Below are 17,955 nucleotides of genomic sequence, written 5' to 3' on the forward strand. Positions count from 1 at the left end.
CTTAAGTGCCAGATCTGCTCATGTATGAGACTTATTTTGACTCAGACAAAACCCAATCTACTTGTATCTGTTGTTTCTTTTGAAAATCAAGTTCATAAAATGTGTTTTCCTCTTTGAAAAGGTTTCGAGTTTCCGTTTTTTCTCCCGAGTTCCAAATAAAAAAACTTCAATCATTTCGGTTTCTTTGAGGAGATAAAAAGATGGATAAAATCTATCCCTAAATATGAATTTGAATTATCCATGAACCTCAGTAACCAAGAATTAGCAATTGATGCGAACATCATTTAGACAAACCTCAAAAAGAAATATAAGCAAAGGTGAAGAAATAGATTAGATATAAAAGAAAAAAATGAAATCCTAAAATAAAAGAGAATTGAATTTTATTTGTACTGGGTCTAAAATGCCTTATGTCTATTCCAATCCTTCAATCCCTCTATATTTTTTTAAAAAAATTTCAAACTTTTTTATTTTTTATATTATAATAAATTTTTTTATTTTATAAAGTATAGAGATAGAATATAGAGAAACTGAGAAAAAGCTAAATAATTTAGTTTATATAAGAAAACCCTATGTCTACACCATATAAGATAGAATCAAAATAAAAAATATATATGAAACTTGTCTCTTTTATATTTCTTTTATGCGATGCTCGACAATAGCTCATATAAGACAATGCAACACATGAGGACCTACATGGTATGAGATAGGATTGACTTCAACTTTGCTAGGAATCTACATTAAATTCTCTATTAAGGTGTATATTTCTGATCTTATAGAGTAATGCAGCTAATACAGGCAGCCTACCCAACCCACAGACGCAGGAAAAAAACACAGGCAAAATGGAAGACAGGATTTGAGCAGTATCACTCTCTCTTTTATCCTTATCCACGGTGCGCCCAAGGGGACAGCCATTTCCAGATGCAGTAGAAGTGAAGCTCAAGCAGCATCTCCACCTTGAGTGCGACCCAAGCCAAACTCCCCACCATATCTTCCCCCTCCAAACCTCCACGGGTTTTCCCTGTATTCCTCTAGTGTAACAACCTAAGATCTTACCCAAAATTGCTAGCCGGAAGGTATTATTTGGGTTCCTTGATCATGTATAAGTACCCAAGATCTACTCAGTAAATAACCGATGTGAGACTAAACGTACACCCGCACAGATCCTTATATACTCCTTCCGTTCAAGCCCTGACGTCCTCGTCAGGCTAAAGATTCAAATCTATTCAAATCTAATTACAAACACTACAATTGGCCCATAGTCAGCCCAAATGGATCCGTGCTGCAGTGTCTCCTAATCCACATAGGTTATGGGCCAGATTCACTTTAACATCATTTGTAACGACCTATAACCTCATCCAAAATGGCTAGCCAGAAGGTATTATTTAGGTTTTTTGATCCTGTATAAGTACCAAAAATCTATCCAGCAAATAATCGATATGAGACTAAACACATGCCCGCACGAATCCTCACGTCTAGTCTTCTTCCCCATATTGACTCACCTTGCTGTTTTTATGTCACAAGTGACAACGTGAGCGTGGCAGGAGGCATTCATCGTAAGCTTGTTATATGTGGAGACCTTTCTTGGGGGAGATCGATTGGTGATCTGGCTGACTGATTGGGTGCCAATGCAGTTTGGCACCAGTAGTATGTTCTTACATGACATTGGAATCAATTTATACGTAACATATCTAATTCATGCTTGTAGTATCTCTTTGAGTCCATCCTTCGAATTCATTAAATGTCACCTCTAGACCAACCAATCTATAGCTCTAGTATTGAGGCAAGACACCAGTCCATGATGGAGGTGGATAGAGTTTTCACCTGTTTAAAGGCAAAAACACTTAAAATTTCAAAAAATTCACCATGGGAAGCTTCTCATAGCCGGAAAAAAAAAATCCTGGACATGGGCTCCTAGCCTCATTTCACCCGTTATCAAAATACACATAATTTATTATTTTTTGCATCAAAGAACTCAAGGCAACACTTGCAATGGTATCAAAACAACCTTCCTTGCCCTCATTAATTTAGATTGGAAACTTAGTCTTAATTGGACGGCTATATTAGGTGTTTGTTCCAGGCCTCTCATTTCTTTTAATAAAAGCACAGGTCAAAAAATAAAAAAGTGGACAAAAGGAGAGCACTGGGCTCGTGATGTTGGATGGCTGTGGGGCCCGGATTCGGGGCCGCTTTGGGCTCGTAAAGTGATGTTTCCCCAAGAGCATGTGCTCCGGGCCCAGTCCCTTCCCTTATCCTTCCTTCACGTGAAATCACTTTGAGGCCGCGACAATCTCCCCTCCTACTTGGCCTGCCCACCTCTTGTCTGCTCCCAAAATCTCGGACACGCCACGCTCTCTCTCCTATCCATTGCACGAAAAAGTTTTAGCGGTTTTAGACGCCCCCTGTAATGTTAAAAACACCGGCATCCCGGAGGAGTCTGCGTCTGAAATAGAAATAGAAATGAATGACTTTCATTATAGCTGTTTGTTTAGAAAAAATTTTATTTTCATTCTAATTTTTTTAAAAAGAATGCCCTAATTATTTGAAACTTAATTCGACTCTTCTTCAGTATTCAAATTCTATTCCAATTTAGATTTTAATTTCAGTCACCAACCAAATGAGTTGGGCTGTATGGCTATTCCGATTTTTCTTTCAATCCATTCTGATTCTGATTCCAGTCACGCAAACCAAATGCACTCTTATTGTCCACCAAAAATAGAAAAAAATTGTATCTTGCAAATAATTAATTATAATAAAAAATTATTTGACATATTTATTATACCTTTGAATGTAATAATAAATTTAATTATTTCAAATATTAGGCTAGCTAATACATATATAATGTATGTATGAATGAATGCGATGAAAAGTCGTTTGAATAGATAATTTATTTGCTTTTCCAATTATTAACTAATAATATTTGCCAAATCTGATAAAAGTATATCTCCATGAATGTGTGTTCTCATTAGAAGGCTCGCAAGAAATGATGGAATCTGCAAGGAATATGATAAAAGACCTCTTTAATACCTGCTTCATAATAGGAGTGGCGAGGCAGAGCTCAAGGGTCAAGTCTAGCCACATCAACATTTGCAGGTGGGAGAAAATTTTTATTTTCCAATATATCCATTCTCAGCGAGGCCGGATAAATGAGGACCTTGAGGGAGTCTACTATTTAGAAATGACGTTGTCATTAAAAGCTTGCGTTGAAGTAGGTAAAGGCTCTTTTGTGAGTTCTTGTCTTCCAACTCAAGCGAATAAGCACCAGCCGTCTTGCTGTATTTCTTGCAAACTTTGGTCATCCATAAGCTTCTACCTTCCCATCTGGTGACAAATGCTCGCATAATCACTGGATGGGGGGTGTTATCTTCCCATGTAATGTCATAATTGATGGGGATGGAGGCCAAGGGACTTAAACTCAGGTGTTTGTCTCCCAAGTAACACTGGGCATGTTTGTAGCATAGGGTAATTTGATGCCCAGGCTCGACATGTATTCAAGCAGGCCAACGGGGTCACGGATTGGATGGCTGCTTACGTGGCTAGCCATTCGGACGGTACTCTTTAAACTCATGAAGGGAAACTGTTTAGGACTCTCCGTGATGTTTTGTTTTCAGATTTTATTGGATGTATCCGTACTCGTGTAGTATGATGCGCCTGCTTTATCAAAAAAAAAAAAATCTAGCTCTCTTCCACATCGACTCCCTTCCTAGCTAACCAATTTGCTGGTTAGTTATATTAAGGAATTGGGCTCGCATCCTTTTTTATCATCTTTTCATAAGCATGATGCAAAGTTTATGGGGTTTGCATGGTAATGAGTGGAAATATAACGACTTTATCTAGCCCAAACATATTTAAATACAACTTGAATTAAAGATTGTAATTGTTATTGATGAAATGGCCTTCATGCATACACTCATTATGCTTGGTCGATTGTGTGCTGGTCGCTGAATGATTTGTGCAGTGGAACTCTTAAGCAATGTTGGTGAGCTGTAGTTTAAAATTTTATTTGGCTATAAAATTTTAGGACTTGATATGGATGAGGATGGAATACTTTCTATTATACTATAAAGTTAATCATTTCCATATCGAACATTCAAAGGGACTTTAGTTGCCTTGGAACAAATAACTAGGATGGAATTGTGGAAATTTAGATTTGCAAAGTGGAATTTATCAAATCCTATCATTGGGAGAATAAGATTCTTTTGAACTCAATTTTACCCATCAATACTCCTTAAGTGTAATTTTGTTATTCCTTATTGGTGCAAAAATTAATCTACTTTCTATAGAGAGAGGATCTGTGCAGTAGTCCAAGTTTTTCATCTCTTCAAATAAAGTGTCTGGTGGTAGCCGGAAGGCTTCTTTTTAGAGGTTTAAATGTGTTCAATTCAAAAAACATTAATTAGAATCTACTAATAGCATATGACTTAAACATACCCACAGATTTTTTTTTTTTATGAGAACTGATGGCACCTTTAATTTTGCACAAATAAAGTGCCTGGTGGTAGGCTTTTTTCATATGTTTAAGTACGTTCAATTCAAAAAATATAAATTAGGATCTACTAATAACATATGACGTAATCATATCTACAAGAATATATATTTTTTTTTGGTGAGAACTGATGGCACCTTTAATTGTGCACAAAGGGAGGAGAAGAATAAGAAAACGCTTTCTACATAATAGGATATATTTTTATTTTTTAATTTTTTTTGTTACAGCAGCGCCTCACACAAAATATGTATGTCAAAAATAAAAAAAAAAAAGAAAAAAAAGCTTAGTTCTCCCAAAAGAACCCTCCAATATGATGAGCTATAAAGATGATAATCCAGTCGGTTGTACTGTTCGTCGCCTTCTGATAGACATGGGGTGGCTCGAAACGAACCACACTCCTTTTCCAGTCTTTGTGTGCCATACGACTGCCTGCCCGTATTGCTATGCCGACTTAGAATCCACTCTAATTATCATAGTCGAATTGAATCTCCTTCGAGGTGAATGCAGACCGTACTCAGAGCATGTCTTGCATAGGAGATGCACTCCCACACATCTTTAATGACAGAACACAAAGGTATCGAAGATATATCTTTATCTTCAAAATTGATATTTGGATGCAATGTAGACAAAATTATAAAACAAGTACATAAACTAAAAAGTATGCTAATGGATTTACATAAGGAGCGTGGCTACGTGGCGTTGGTTCCGTGCATCCAAAATGTTCAGCTAGTCATATGACAAGAAGGGATTGATTTCTTTATGATTTATGAGAATTACTGAGGCATGGCTAAATTTATTATCATAAGGGCAGCATCATAGGTCCAAAAGCATTTTCATATTTAATAAGTGGATGGTTCAAATTGTTTTCTCTTATATTATTATTATTATTATTATTTGAAAATATAGAAAGTTTGTTGCTATTATGGAGGCATTATAAAAGTAGATTGATTAACTAGTATCCAAAAGGCAAGGAGAAAATTGAATGGCTAATGGAGTAAAGGTTGGTCTCAGCAGATTCCCTGTTTTTATGAATTCCTTATGATTCATTAATATTGTTTGTTCACTTGCAAGATTAAAACAGTTAGCGTTTCTCTGTTGAGATATAACACAAGGATCAAGCAGGTGGTGTTTGATACTCATTCCTCTAAATCAACATGTCTCTTAGAAATTTGAAAAAAAAAAAGAAGAAAAAGATAGAGTGTCACTACTAAGATTCAACAAGACCAATTCCCTTCTTGAAATAATAATGTCACTTTTCAGTATTCAAATCACAACCGACCCCTTTTATCCTAAACTTTTTCCTTTCAACCTCTTTCCTGAAATTAATCCTTAATTAATACAGCGAAGCTGGAAAAGAATTTGGATTTTGGCTCGGCTGTTCCACTGCTACGGTCGGATTTCCAAAAAGCTCCAACGGTCGGATACGGCTCCCTAACGCCGTCAATGTTTTGAACGCCATCTCCCTCAATTCTAACGGCACGGTACTTTTTTAAGCAGCGGCGGCTCCCTTCCCTCCCCTCTGTCGTATCTCCAGCCTTTCTCCCTGCGCACACTCTCTCAAAAATATGTTTTATTTTTATTTTTTTTTATTTATGAAAATGGAAAGCGCCATTAAACGAACTCTATAAAGTAACCAACAAAAGGACCTCTTGTACTAGAAGTAACCGCCGGCTCCCAAGAAGAACGGGGATTTGGATCTTTCATCGATCGCCGGGCGTCGATTCTTTCGTTACGTTCATCTTCTTGGCCTCCCGGTCTTCGTCGCTTCCACATTCTCTTCTCCCTTCCTTTTGAGTTTTAACTGCTCTTCACCTTCTTCTATCTCTCTTCTGGGTTCTTGATTTCTTGATTCGATTTTTTTTTTTTTTTGTGGGCGCGCGTGTGATCACTGTTTCTTGAAGAAAAATCTCTTTTTCTCGTTCAGATGGTTCTCCCTTTTGCGTGTCTTTTTTTGGTTGGTAGATTCGAGCTGTGATTGGGGATCTTGGTGTTTGAATTGTTCTTCGATTGCTAGATCCAAGTTGGGTTTCTTAATTGAGTGTCTCGAAGTCTAGGGTTCAAGAATTCTGGGGTTTTTTGTTTGGAGATTGGAGTGTGAATTTTGACTGTTTTGTTTTATTGGGTATTGCAGGTAGTTTTGGCTGTTTGATTGCTCTTTGAGTTCTGGGGGAATGGATAGCTCGCAGAGGAAAGTGGGTATGATCCCGATGTCTCCCTCTCAGACGCCAAGGTCGAGCGAGAAGCTTGGAAGGGATTTCCGATACATTGATGGCAATGGGAATTCCAACAGCAAGTATGATAAGGACAAGGGGGTCAATGTTCAAGTCATTCTCCGCTGCAGGTAAACAGATCAGATATGAGAAAAAAAAGTGATATTTTTATGTCTTTATCTCTCAATTCTTTTGCTGAGATCTGGGTTGCATCAGACCTTTGTGTGATGAGGAGATGAGGGTTAACACGCCTGTGGTGATATCTTGCATTGAGCATCGGCGAGAAGTGACTGCTGTTCAGAATATTGCCAACAAGCAGATTGACAGAACCTTTGTCTTTGACAAGGTCTAAGATCTTTACCTTTCATTTATTTGTTCAATGCAACTTGGTTTTTTTTTTTATTCTTCTTGTTTGAAATGGAAATTTAGATTGAAGTGTCAGTAACTTCGATAAGTCTATGTAGGTCTTTGGCCCGACATCCAAGCAAAAGGATTTATTTGATCAAGCTGTCTCTCCCATAGTAAATGAGGTTCTTGAGGGTTATAACTGCACCATTTTTGCCTATGGTCAGACAGGCACTGGTAAAACTTACACAATGGAAGGAGGAGGAAGAAAGACTAGGGTAAGTTTTGAGGATAAATATAGATTAGCGGAAGCCAATGATTTTTCCTCTAGTTTCTGAATTAACTAGAATTTCTTTTGTAGAATGGAGAATTTCCAAGTGATGCTGGAGTTATTCCAAGGGCTGTCCGGCGAATCTTTGACATACTTGAGGCGCAGTGTGCTGAGTACAGTATGAAAGTCACATTTCTTGAATTGTATAATGAGGAAATAACAGATCTTTTGGCTCCAGATGAGTCAAAATTCTCAGATGACAAGTCCAAAAAGCCTATAGCTCTCATGGAAGATGGGAAGGGGGGTGTTTTTGTGAGAGGACTGGAAGAGGAGATAGTGTACACTGCTGGTGAAATTTACAAAATCTTGGATAAAGGGTCTGCAAAGAGGCGTACTGCAGAGACCTTACTTAACAAGCAGAGCAGCCGATCTCATTCCATATTTTCTATCACAATTCACATCAAGGAGTGTACTCCAGAGGGAGAAGAGATGATCAAATGTGGAAAGCTTAATCTAGTGGATCTTGCTGGGTCGGAAAATATTTCACGATCAGGTGCTAGAGAGGTGTGTAAATTTTTTATCCTCTGCAAATAGGAATTTTGTTTTTTAATTCATACATGCAATCAAGTATCATCTTTTGAACTAATTTATTGCATATCCCAGAAAATATAAATAGAGAGCTCAGGCTCGATAGCATAATTCCTTTGATGAAATTTTACCAATATGATAATATGGGGAATGACAATGAAGATATGTGCTATTGCAGGGAAGAGCAAGGGAAGCTGGGGAGATTAATAAAAGTTTGCTTACGCTTGGTCGTGTTATTAATGCCCTTGTTGACCACTCTGGCCATGTTCCATACAGGTAATCCTGATTGCAGTACTATGATTTCCTTTTAATGTCAGCTGAGGTTTTGTTTTTTCCTCTCTCTTTTTTTCAGAGATAGCAAGTTGACAAGATTGCTTAGGGATTCCTTGGGAGGGAAAACAAAGACTTGCATTATTGCCACCATATCACCTTCCATCCACTGCTTGGAAGAGACACTGAGCACCTTAGACTATGCACACCGTGCGAAAAATATCAAGAATAAGCCTGAGGTCATTTACAATTTTGGCTTTGTGTGTGCTATATGCAACTTATGTCCTCAGACAACAATGATTAGCTCCAACATGCGTTCACTGTTTTCCAGGTCAATCAGAAGATGATGAAGTCTGCAATGATCAAGGATTTATACTCTGAAATTGACCGCCTTAAACAAGGTCTGCTACTAAATTTATTTTTGTATATAACTGTCTGTTAGTTATCTCCATTTCAAACTCTTATGTCCTTAGCTTGGTGAACAACTGATCTCCTTGTCAATGTTTTATTAAGCTAAAGATTTGATTCCAAATTCTGAATATCATTTAGCCAGCTAGGCCAAAACGCTGAGTGTCCCTCAGTAATTCGTAAACTACATTATTCTGGTATTGGTTTTCGTTAAGAAAAACTTGGGAAATGAGGTAGTATGGTAGCTGAGCTGCTTAGTTAGGTACATTAATCTCCAGATCACTCTTGATGCCATATGTTTAATACCAATACAGCTTGCTGATTGCACAGTTTATTTGATAGAGGTACCAGTGCATTAAGAGCTGGTTGCATTATGTGAGCGGTCTGCAGATACCCCAGTACTTAGGTTGAAAAAATAGCTGCTTAGTAAATAGAAAAATAGAAAAAAAAAAATCAGAAGTATAGATATCAAAAGAGGAAGGGATGAATTATGGAAACATTTTCCCATTAATTTTGGGTCATATTTTAGTGCAGAATGTTCACTAGTAAATTAACAAATTTCCTCTTACAAACATGCAATAATTAAGTGAACATAAAAGGAAAAAGCGACCAATTCAAGTGAGTTAAAAGAAAAGGCCAATGATGAGTAATCAACACAAAATCAAAAGTAAATAAATAATCAAGAATCAGCGAAGCTTGTAAGTATTAACTAAGGCATCTGAGCATCAATGAGGACAATAGGGGATATATTCTGACTGTGACACGCATAGAATCCTCAGCCATCCAAAAATATAGTCTAAATACAGCTGATTTGGACTGCCTAGGCCTAGGTAAGCTGCTTTTATGCTTTATTTGTCGATCAGCTCACATAGTCCACCTAGGCAGTTAGCTCTAAGTAGTGCAGTTGAAGGACTGCCTATGGCAATGCAGCCGCATAAGTTCAGCGGCTACTTTTTTCAGAAAAATACTTTTGGGGATCATCCACTTGAGACTCTCAAGTTCCAAACCAACAAAATGTTGCTTTTACAGTTTTTTTTTTAATCATTTTACAATACTGGTCTTACTGATGGATGAAATGCCTGATTTCTTTTCTTGGACCAGAGGTATATGCTGCAAGAGAGAAGAATGGGATATACATTCCACGGGATCGCTACCTGCATGAAGAAGCTGAGAAGAAGGTTGCTCTTTGATTATTCAGTCTCCCTTATATTTCAATATGTTATATTTTAGCTGTGCAATTTCTCTTTTGAATATTATTGAATGATTATCTTGATAAAATGGACAAGCCATTGTCACGTCTTCATTCAGGCCATGACGGAGAAAATGGAGCGTCTGGAACTTGAGTTGGACTCGAAGGATAAGGTGTTTTATCTAACTTGACCTTGTGTTGCCCTAGAACTAAATTTTGGTGGTTGTTTGATTCAGTTATTATATGCTGTGGATGCAGCAATTAATTGTGCTCCAGGAGCTTTACAATTCTCAACAAATACTGAGTGCAGAATTAAGTGATAAACTTGAGAAGACCCAGGCATGGAACCTTCCAACTTACTTTTGTGACAAACACCTCTCTCTCCTGGAAATAGATCAACTGTATATATTTGTGTTTTCACAACAGAAAAAGCTGGAGGACACTGAACAAGCATTACTAGACCTGGAAGAAAGATATAGGCAGGCAAATGCCACGATAAAAGAAAAGGAATATTTGATATCTAATCTTCTCAAATCAGGTGAGGAATGTTCCATGACATTCTCTCCTGCAGCCTAAGCCACGTACATTCTCTATGCACTTTTTAACTAAAGGAGGATCCTGCCACTTTTTTTGGGGAAAAAAAAAAGTAAGAATGTCTATGCATCTTCAATGCCAACTGAGAGCTTATATGACTTAATACTTTTGCTCTCTATTCTAATAACAATCCATACACACTCTCAACTCTCTGTATTGCATGTCACACAGTGTCGTCCCTAGGCTTATCATACTTGCTATTTATAGGCATATTTCTCTTTCTGATGAACCATGTGGTTGTGGGTGTTTATTTGATGAGTCTTATGTGAGTTCCTCAATGAGTTGCATTCTTCTAAATTTAGCCATATTTCCACAACATGTCAATGCATGTCTTACCTAGTTGGAAACCATGTTGCATTGGAAGCATCTCTTATTTTTCCAGTGGAAGCACTTAGTAAGCGATGCATTTGACTGCCTTCCCTTCATACAGAGAAAGCACTTGTTGAGCACGTATATGAGCTTCGATCAGAGCTAGAGAATGCAGCTGCAGATATTTCTGGCTTGTTTTCTAAAATTGGTTGGTGCCTTTCTTCTTCTTAAAAAAAAAAAAACGACTTTTTCAGGAGTTCTATTTGTCCTGACTGCTTTAATTGCATAATAACAAATAAAAGTTGAAAGTTCTATTGCTAACTTTGACATCTGTACAATTGGCTTACAGAACGTAAAGATAAGATAGAGGATGCAAACAGAATTCTTGTGCAGAAATTCCAGTCTCAATTGACTCGGCAGCTTGATATCTTGCATAAAACCATCTCAACTTCTGTAATGCAACAAGAGAACCAACTAAAAGAAATGGAAGAAGATATGCAATCATTTGTCTCCACAAAGGCTGAGGTAAATACATGCTTGATAAAATCTGTTACAGCTTACCCGTTCTTTAAAATTGGCGTTGTTTACACCTGGGCTCAAAAAAATTTGATGCAAGCATATGAATGAAAGCAATATTCAGACGCGCCTCTTTTTTTTCCATTTTTTAAATCCGTAGGCCACTGAAGAACTTAGAACTCGGGTTGAAAAATTAAAACTCATGTATGGATCTCGAATTGGAGCATTAGATGATTTAGCAGGCGAACTTGACAAGAATTCTCAATCAACCTTTGGAAAATTGAACTCACAAGTACTGATGCACTCTTCTGCTCTTGAGGATGTAAGTTGTATTTTTACTTTCTAAGTGACTTTTTTTATCCCAATATAGCCTCCTGTAAGTTTTTGGTAATTTTTTTTCCTTTTATACAGTGTTTTAAGGGAATTGCTTTGGAGGCAGATCAGCTGCTTAATGAACTTCAAAGTAGTCTTTCCACACAGGAGGATAAATTAGCTGCATTTGCACAGCAGCAGCGTGAGGTTGTTATCTATCTGGGCCTGTAATATTCTACATGTTGCGCTCTGTGCTTGAAATTATATCCTTCTAATTAAATATTTTTATTTTTGACCACCAACAGGGACATCTCAGAGCTGTGGAAACTACACGTTCTATTTCAATTATCTCTTGTAATTTTTTTCACACCCTAGATGTTCATGCATCAAAATTGAGCAGGATTCTGGAAGAAACACAAACTGTACAGGATCAACAGCTTCATGAGCTTGAGAAAAAGTTTGAGGTCATTCTTTGGCTTCATGTTCAATTCTTATGTTGGTTACAACTACTAAAGTGTCTTGCATATCATCTTCTCTATCTAATTCATGTTGTACCTCCAGGAATGTTCTGCTAATGAAGAGAAGCAACTACTAGAAAAGGTGGCAGAAATGCTAGCAAGTTCAAGTGCTAGGAAGAAAAGGCTGGTATGCACTCCTTTCATCTGAATACCAAAAACATGATTCTTAGTTTTCTTCTATCGCTTGATTATATATCTTGCAAAGTTGTCAACCCACTTTAAAATGGTCCATCAATCTACTGTTTCCACTAGTTTATTTCTTCCGGAATGATCCCAACCATGTGATGATAAGTCCTATTCAATGTTTTTAAAACTGGACTAGACTGGCTGGTTCAACCAATTTGATCAGGAACTGGTCGTCTATCTAGTCCAATTCAAAATATATTTTAGGAGTGGTCAAAACTTCAATCAAATTGGGGAGAACTGGACAAACTGGTCAGACCAACTGGTCCGGTCCAGTTTGACATTTTTCTAACTCAATTTTTTTTAAGATTTGAAATTGGTCTAGTCCGGTTGGGTAGGACTTTTTTTTCTCCAGCCGAAGTTGGCTCGAGAACGAGAGGGATGTGATCACTCTCAACTACACGTCTGACATGAAGGGTGTGGTGTATAGCCACCGTGGTGCCTTCCTTGGCAGCCTCATTATCTTCCTCCAGGGGCAAGTGTCGGTCAAGCTGGTCTACCTATAGACCCTCCCCATGTTCCACCATGATCGGCAAGGGTCACCACATCACAGAACCGCCGTTGGATGTGGAACACCACACCACCAGCACGAGTAATGAGGTGATAAGGTAAGTCACATAGTGCCACCCTTGGGGATGACGGAGTTGACAACATCCTACTCCTTTCGGGAGTCGGAGACGACGTGGCGTATTCGGAGGCATCAATGCAGTTGCATCTGGAGGAAGATGAGTCGAGATGGTGAGAAGGGCGGTCGGGGGCAGTATCATTGTGGTTGTTGAGGGGGCTGAAGATGACATCGGTGTAAGAGGGGGAATCAAGGAAGGAGGAGGAGGGGGAGAGAGGGGAGGGAGGGGGAGAGAAGAGGGGATTGCTGTCATGAATGGCGGTTGAGAGGGAAGAGAACATGGCGCTGCAATAGTCAAAGGGGAGCGTCGGAGCGGACAAATCTTTCCATCTTCTCCAAGGGCGGTGATCCAAACCCAGGGTGGGTCTCTGGACTTATCATCTGATTCTAAACGATTATTTGGTTGAAAAGATTTGGGGTTCTAGAGGGGATGGCGGTGGAGACTTAACCGATAAGGGAAGGGGTATGGTGCAATGCGCCAGCAGTGAGAATAAGAATTGAGTTTTCTATTCCATGGATCATCAATGGTTAGACCAGTCCGACTGATCAACTCAGGAACCGGACAGCTTGCTAGTACACTGTCCGGTCTGGTTTTAAAAACATTGGTCCTATTCCCCATAATAGATGTGTATAATAGAAGTGGAGTCAACAAAACATTATGGCATAATACATGTGCATATTCAAAAGGTGAGTGCTTCACTAAAACATAGAAAACACGAAAAGATGACTTTGCATATTGCAGAAAATTAGTAATGTGCTGTTCATTGTTCACATTGAACCTCAAACTTTTTTCATTTGAGAATATTATAACAAAACTTAGTGGGATTCTCATTTTTATTGCGTCAACCTGAAAAAATATGTATACAGGTAATAGCATCTTATCAGCATTTCTTTAAATTGTGGAAATTGCAAAAGTATTGCATGTTATCAGCCCGAAGGAATTAGAACAACATGAATGGCAGTATAGAAGACAAGAAAGTTGATGACATGATCCTAAAAATTCTAGATATATGGACACACAAGCACCTGCATGTTGCCGCATGCAAGTATACTCTTTTTGATATTGGTTGTAGAAGAACCTGACTTTGTAATACTAAAAAAAAGAGGGGAAGCTGAACCAAGTTAAGATTATGTGGATCAACCCTTCTTGGTATTACCAAAAGAACCTGACTTGGTATTCCTTCCCTTGGAACATACATGACAAGGGATAACGGCAACCTACCATTAACTACTTCATTCTCATCATATTTCAACTGTTTAAAGATGTTCTTACACAGCACTGAAATTTGCTTCGTGCGCTCATTTATGATTTTTGTTGAGATTATTTCCTTCACTTGAGGGAGAGTTACGAATATTTTTATGGGATCCTTGGATCCTCATTAAGTGATTTTCCCTTGAAGCCTGCTGGATAATTTTTCCAAACAAACCCAAATAATCTTTATATGAAATTCTCCTGTTTGTTGTTGTCTCCATTTTCTGGTTGATACCTGCTCTCTAATTGGAGTGACCTTTATGTTTACCTGCTTAAACATCACCTTTAACGGAAGACATGCTTTATTTAAAAACATAATAGCATTTTTTTTGTAGCTTCAACCTTAACCAAAAGTGGTATCCACATTTATTTTGTTTTATCAACTGTTGATGAGATTCTTTTGCATCTTTGAAAATGAGCTGCAATATTGAGGTTTTTATTTGTGGCATTTTTCCTTCATGTTTGTTATAATGCAATAAAATATCTTGGTGTCATTCTTGAGTTGGGTAAAGATTTCAGAGGGTGAATCCATCAAACTTGATCAACCATTAACAAGCAATCCCAATGTAGGAGGGTTTGGTCAGGGAGATGCAGAAATAGTGCTTCAAGATCCATTACGTGTCTAAGGCCTTTTGTTCTTCTTGGCATCTGTTATTTTGGCACTAGTTTTTTTGGTTCTTAAAAAGAAACAGTTTGAAAAGGTTCAATTGTATGAAATGAATTTCTATTCCTGAATGGACTATTTGATTTTGGCAACTCAACTGTGTAGGTGCACATTTTTCCTCCTTTCCTTTGTTTCTGTTTCAAAACAATTGCATTTCTTACATCGCTTTTAGATGTTGTCACTAATTTCTCATGATTTCCTTTCGAGAGCACCGAATAGTATCTAGAAGCTAGACCGCCAAATTTAATTTCCACAGCAGCAAACTTTTTGCCGAAACTCCAAGAAAGACATCATCATCTAAAGTTTGACAGATGTACTTGTTTAGGTTCAAACAGCAGTTGATAATCTTCGGGCAAGTGCTGCTGATAGAACCAGTAGTCTGCAGAAGGAAATGTCAACTGCTCATGATTTCACCCTTTCAGTTAAAGAACAATGGAAAGTTTACATGGAAGAAACTGAAAAGCACTATCTTGTGGATACTGCTGCAGTTGAAAGTGGTAGAAGTTGCTTGCACCAAGGTTTTCAACAATGGTAAGGTTGACTGTACAACTGCCATCGCTGCTTGATAAACCATTAACCAATATTTTTGCACGACTTTGGAAAGCCTTATCATATTCTTATTTCTGACCATGTACCTATCAAATGTGCAGCATGAATAAAGCAAAACTGGGTTCCCAACAGTGGAAAAATGCTCAAAATTCCCTGCTGAGCCTTGGAAAAGGAAATGTAGCATCAATAGATTCACTTGTCAGGTAATCCGAGTTGCCAATGATGCGAACTTATCAGGACAAAACTAGTCATAAATTCAAGTAACAGAATGTTATTCATCAATATCTAAGTAAGTGCATTCCTTGATCTGTCATATAGGAGCGGATTGGAAGCCAATCAGCTTTTACGTGCCAGGTTGTCCTCTGCTGCCTCAACTACTCTTGAAGATGTTGATGTTGCAAATAAGGCTCTACTTTCCTCCATCGGCTGTAAGCTTTAATGTTTTTTTTTAATTTATGGGGGTGTTTTCTTTTATTTGATGAAATATTTATGAACTATTTAATGCAAAGAAGTTACTTATGTTTTGGATGAATAATTCATGAGAATATTCAAATTTCAGGTTCATTAAAACTCGACCACGATGCATGTGCAAACATTGATTCATTGCTCGTTCCTTGCTCTGGGGAGCTTAGGGAATTGAGAAGTAGACACTACCATAGGACGGTAGAGATAACAGAGAATGCAGGGAAGTGCCTGGAAGAAGAATATACGGTGAGCTTACTTCCATCTACCTCTTCTTTCTTTTTTTCTTTTTTTCTTTTGGCTGAGCTAGTCCATTTGCCTTTGTGAAGTGCGATATTTTAGTTCCACCTTGATGTTCATTGCTCACTATTTGTCATATTTGACTAGGTGGATGAAGCATCTTGTTCAACACCGAGGAGACGGTCAATTAACCTGCCTAGCATTGCATCCATTGAGGAGCTAAGAACTCCAGCTTTTGAAGAGCTTCTGAAGTCATTCTGGGAGGCAAGGTCTACTTCCAAGCAGGCAGATGGAGAATTAAAAACTCATTCCGGGGCATATGAGTCTCAAGCACAGACCTTTAGAGATGCAAGAGTTCCTCTCACCGCAATAAATTAGGGGCATGCTAGTCCCACTCGATGTAATAATACTGCCCGATGCTAAAGCCATGTACAGAATTATAAATTTTCTAGTCGTTAGGTATGTAAGCATTTTTATTTCATTCATATATCCTATTTGTTGAGGGATTTGTTCTCCCGGACTGAATTGGCTTGCAAAGATCGGGAAAGAAGATCTATTGCATGATTTATATACCTGTAACAGTTTGAGTTTTTTTTTTTTTTTAATTCATCCGATATGCATAAAGTGTCTTGGAACCGTAAGCGAAAGATGAGAGTGCCATCTGCATTTTGATAATCAGATTGGTGAGTCATGTAGTAGCATCGATGTCACAGATCACACGTGCGTTCCGATGTAAAATTAGCACCGCTCCAACTGGGCGAAGCTTCGAGGTAGAGTTCTGGGAGTGTTGCAATTTGGCCATCTGCCACTCTTGATTATGATGGTGACTGTATTTGTAGAGAGGGTTGAGCACCAAATATTCCCAGCAGGAGCAGCGTAAACCGGAACAAGCAGCAGAATATGGGGGAGCGCGAGCAGCAACCATCAGCGATCACTGGAGTCCGCCTCGGCTAGGCCAATGGTAACGGGTTGTGGTGGATGTAACTCAAGCTGTATCATTTGCAACAATTGGTGGATGGTCCACTCAAAAAATAAATAAAATAAAATAAAATAAATGACAATTGGCGGACGGCTCCCTATCAAAAAACGCTGCTGTTAGGCAGTCTCTCAAACGGTACTCTTAATGATGATTTGATCTTTCCGTCGGGGCTTTAATAAGGCTGAAATGTGGACGGGGGCACTAACATCGGAGTTAACTTGGTGGGCCATAATCCAAAATGTAGAGGGTATTCGATCACTCCTAGGGCTCGTTTGGTTCATGGGAAATATTTTTCCTCCCTCCTAAGAATATGATTCTTGGGAAGTAGATTCCTAGGAAGAGAATGCCTAGAAAAGTACTTTTGGCATGTTTGATTGACCATGGAAAGTGGCAGATTTCCAAAGTGCTTATATTTGGTTGACCATCCACTTTTCTGGAAAAGTTATGTATAATTTCTATTATACCCTTAATAAAAATTAGGCCTTTAATGCTCCTTTAATGCCGAAGGGTCTTTTTGTAAAAAAATAAAAATGGAGTGTTTCCCACCTCATGAAAAGGTAACTTTTCCATGTTTCTCATGGAAAAGACTTTTCCATAAAATGTGGAAATCATATTCCCATAGAAATACAACTTTTCCATCTCTCTCCTTTGAAAACTTCAACCAAACAAGAGGCATTTCATTATTTTCCCGTTGATCACACTTTTCCCCCTTCTTTTCCCGCGAACCAAATGAGCCCTAGTTTTTGTTGATGACATAGGCCATTATTTAAGCCCAAAGGAGAAATCAATTCATCATTAAGAAGGTCAGATATGACTACTGCTGCTAATTAGGTCAGACCGATACTCCTCATCCTCAATCTTTATAAGGGGAACTTTTCTAAAATAATAAAATTGCTCCATAGTAATCTGAAAATCACAGGTTAGAAACATGAAAATAGTTATTCATAGGTAAGATTGCGTAAATCTAACCCTCCTAAACCTTACTTAG

At 38.2% G+C, this 17,955-nt stretch overlaps 1 protein-coding gene across 4 annotated transcripts; it reads left to right on the forward strand.

Moving 5' to 3' along the window:
- The first annotated feature begins 6,004 nt into the window (after window positions 1–6,004).
- LOC103706630 (kinesin-like protein KIN-5A) lies at window positions 6,005–16,629 on the forward strand. 4 transcript variants are annotated; one of them, XR_015974465.2, is made up of 23 exons: window positions 6,005–6,211; window positions 6,615–6,824; window positions 6,910–7,039; window positions 7,158–7,316; window positions 7,400–7,873; window positions 8,076–8,173; window positions 8,250–8,406; window positions 8,499–8,568; window positions 9,677–9,753; window positions 9,884–9,937; window positions 10,023–10,103; window positions 10,191–10,302; window positions 10,789–10,875; window positions 11,017–11,192; window positions 11,344–11,505; window positions 11,595–11,702; window positions 11,801–11,959; window positions 12,057–12,140; window positions 15,049–15,268; window positions 15,388–15,489; window positions 15,605–15,714; window positions 15,846–15,997; window positions 16,136–16,629. XR_015974465.2 is itself a non-coding variant. In XM_039133055.3 (23 exons), the coding sequence occupies exons 2-23, from the start codon at window positions 6,655–6,657 to the stop codon at window positions 16,364–16,366; spliced, it is 3,159 nt and encodes a 1,052-aa protein (XP_038988983.3). In that variant the 5' UTR covers window positions 6,005–6,503; window positions 6,615–6,654; the 3' UTR covers window positions 16,367–16,629. The 4 variants fall into 4 exon arrangements, 3 of the variants coding, with proteins under 3 accessions (XP_038988983.3, XP_088569821.2, XP_088569820.2); XM_039133055.3 differs by having other exon boundaries at window positions 6,005–6,503; window positions 15,063–15,268; XM_088713695.2 differs by having other exon boundaries at window positions 6,005–6,237; window positions 15,063–15,268.
- The last annotated feature ends 1,326 nt before the right edge of the window (window positions 16,630–17,955 follow it).

The sequence above is a fragment of the Phoenix dactylifera genome, chromosome 17, assembly GCF_051530095.1.
Source record: "Phoenix dactylifera cultivar Ajwa chromosome 17, Ajwa_hap1_PhDact_Kaust_v1.1, whole genome shotgun sequence".
NCBI lineage: Eukaryota > Viridiplantae > Streptophyta > Magnoliopsida > Arecales > Arecaceae > Phoenix > Phoenix dactylifera.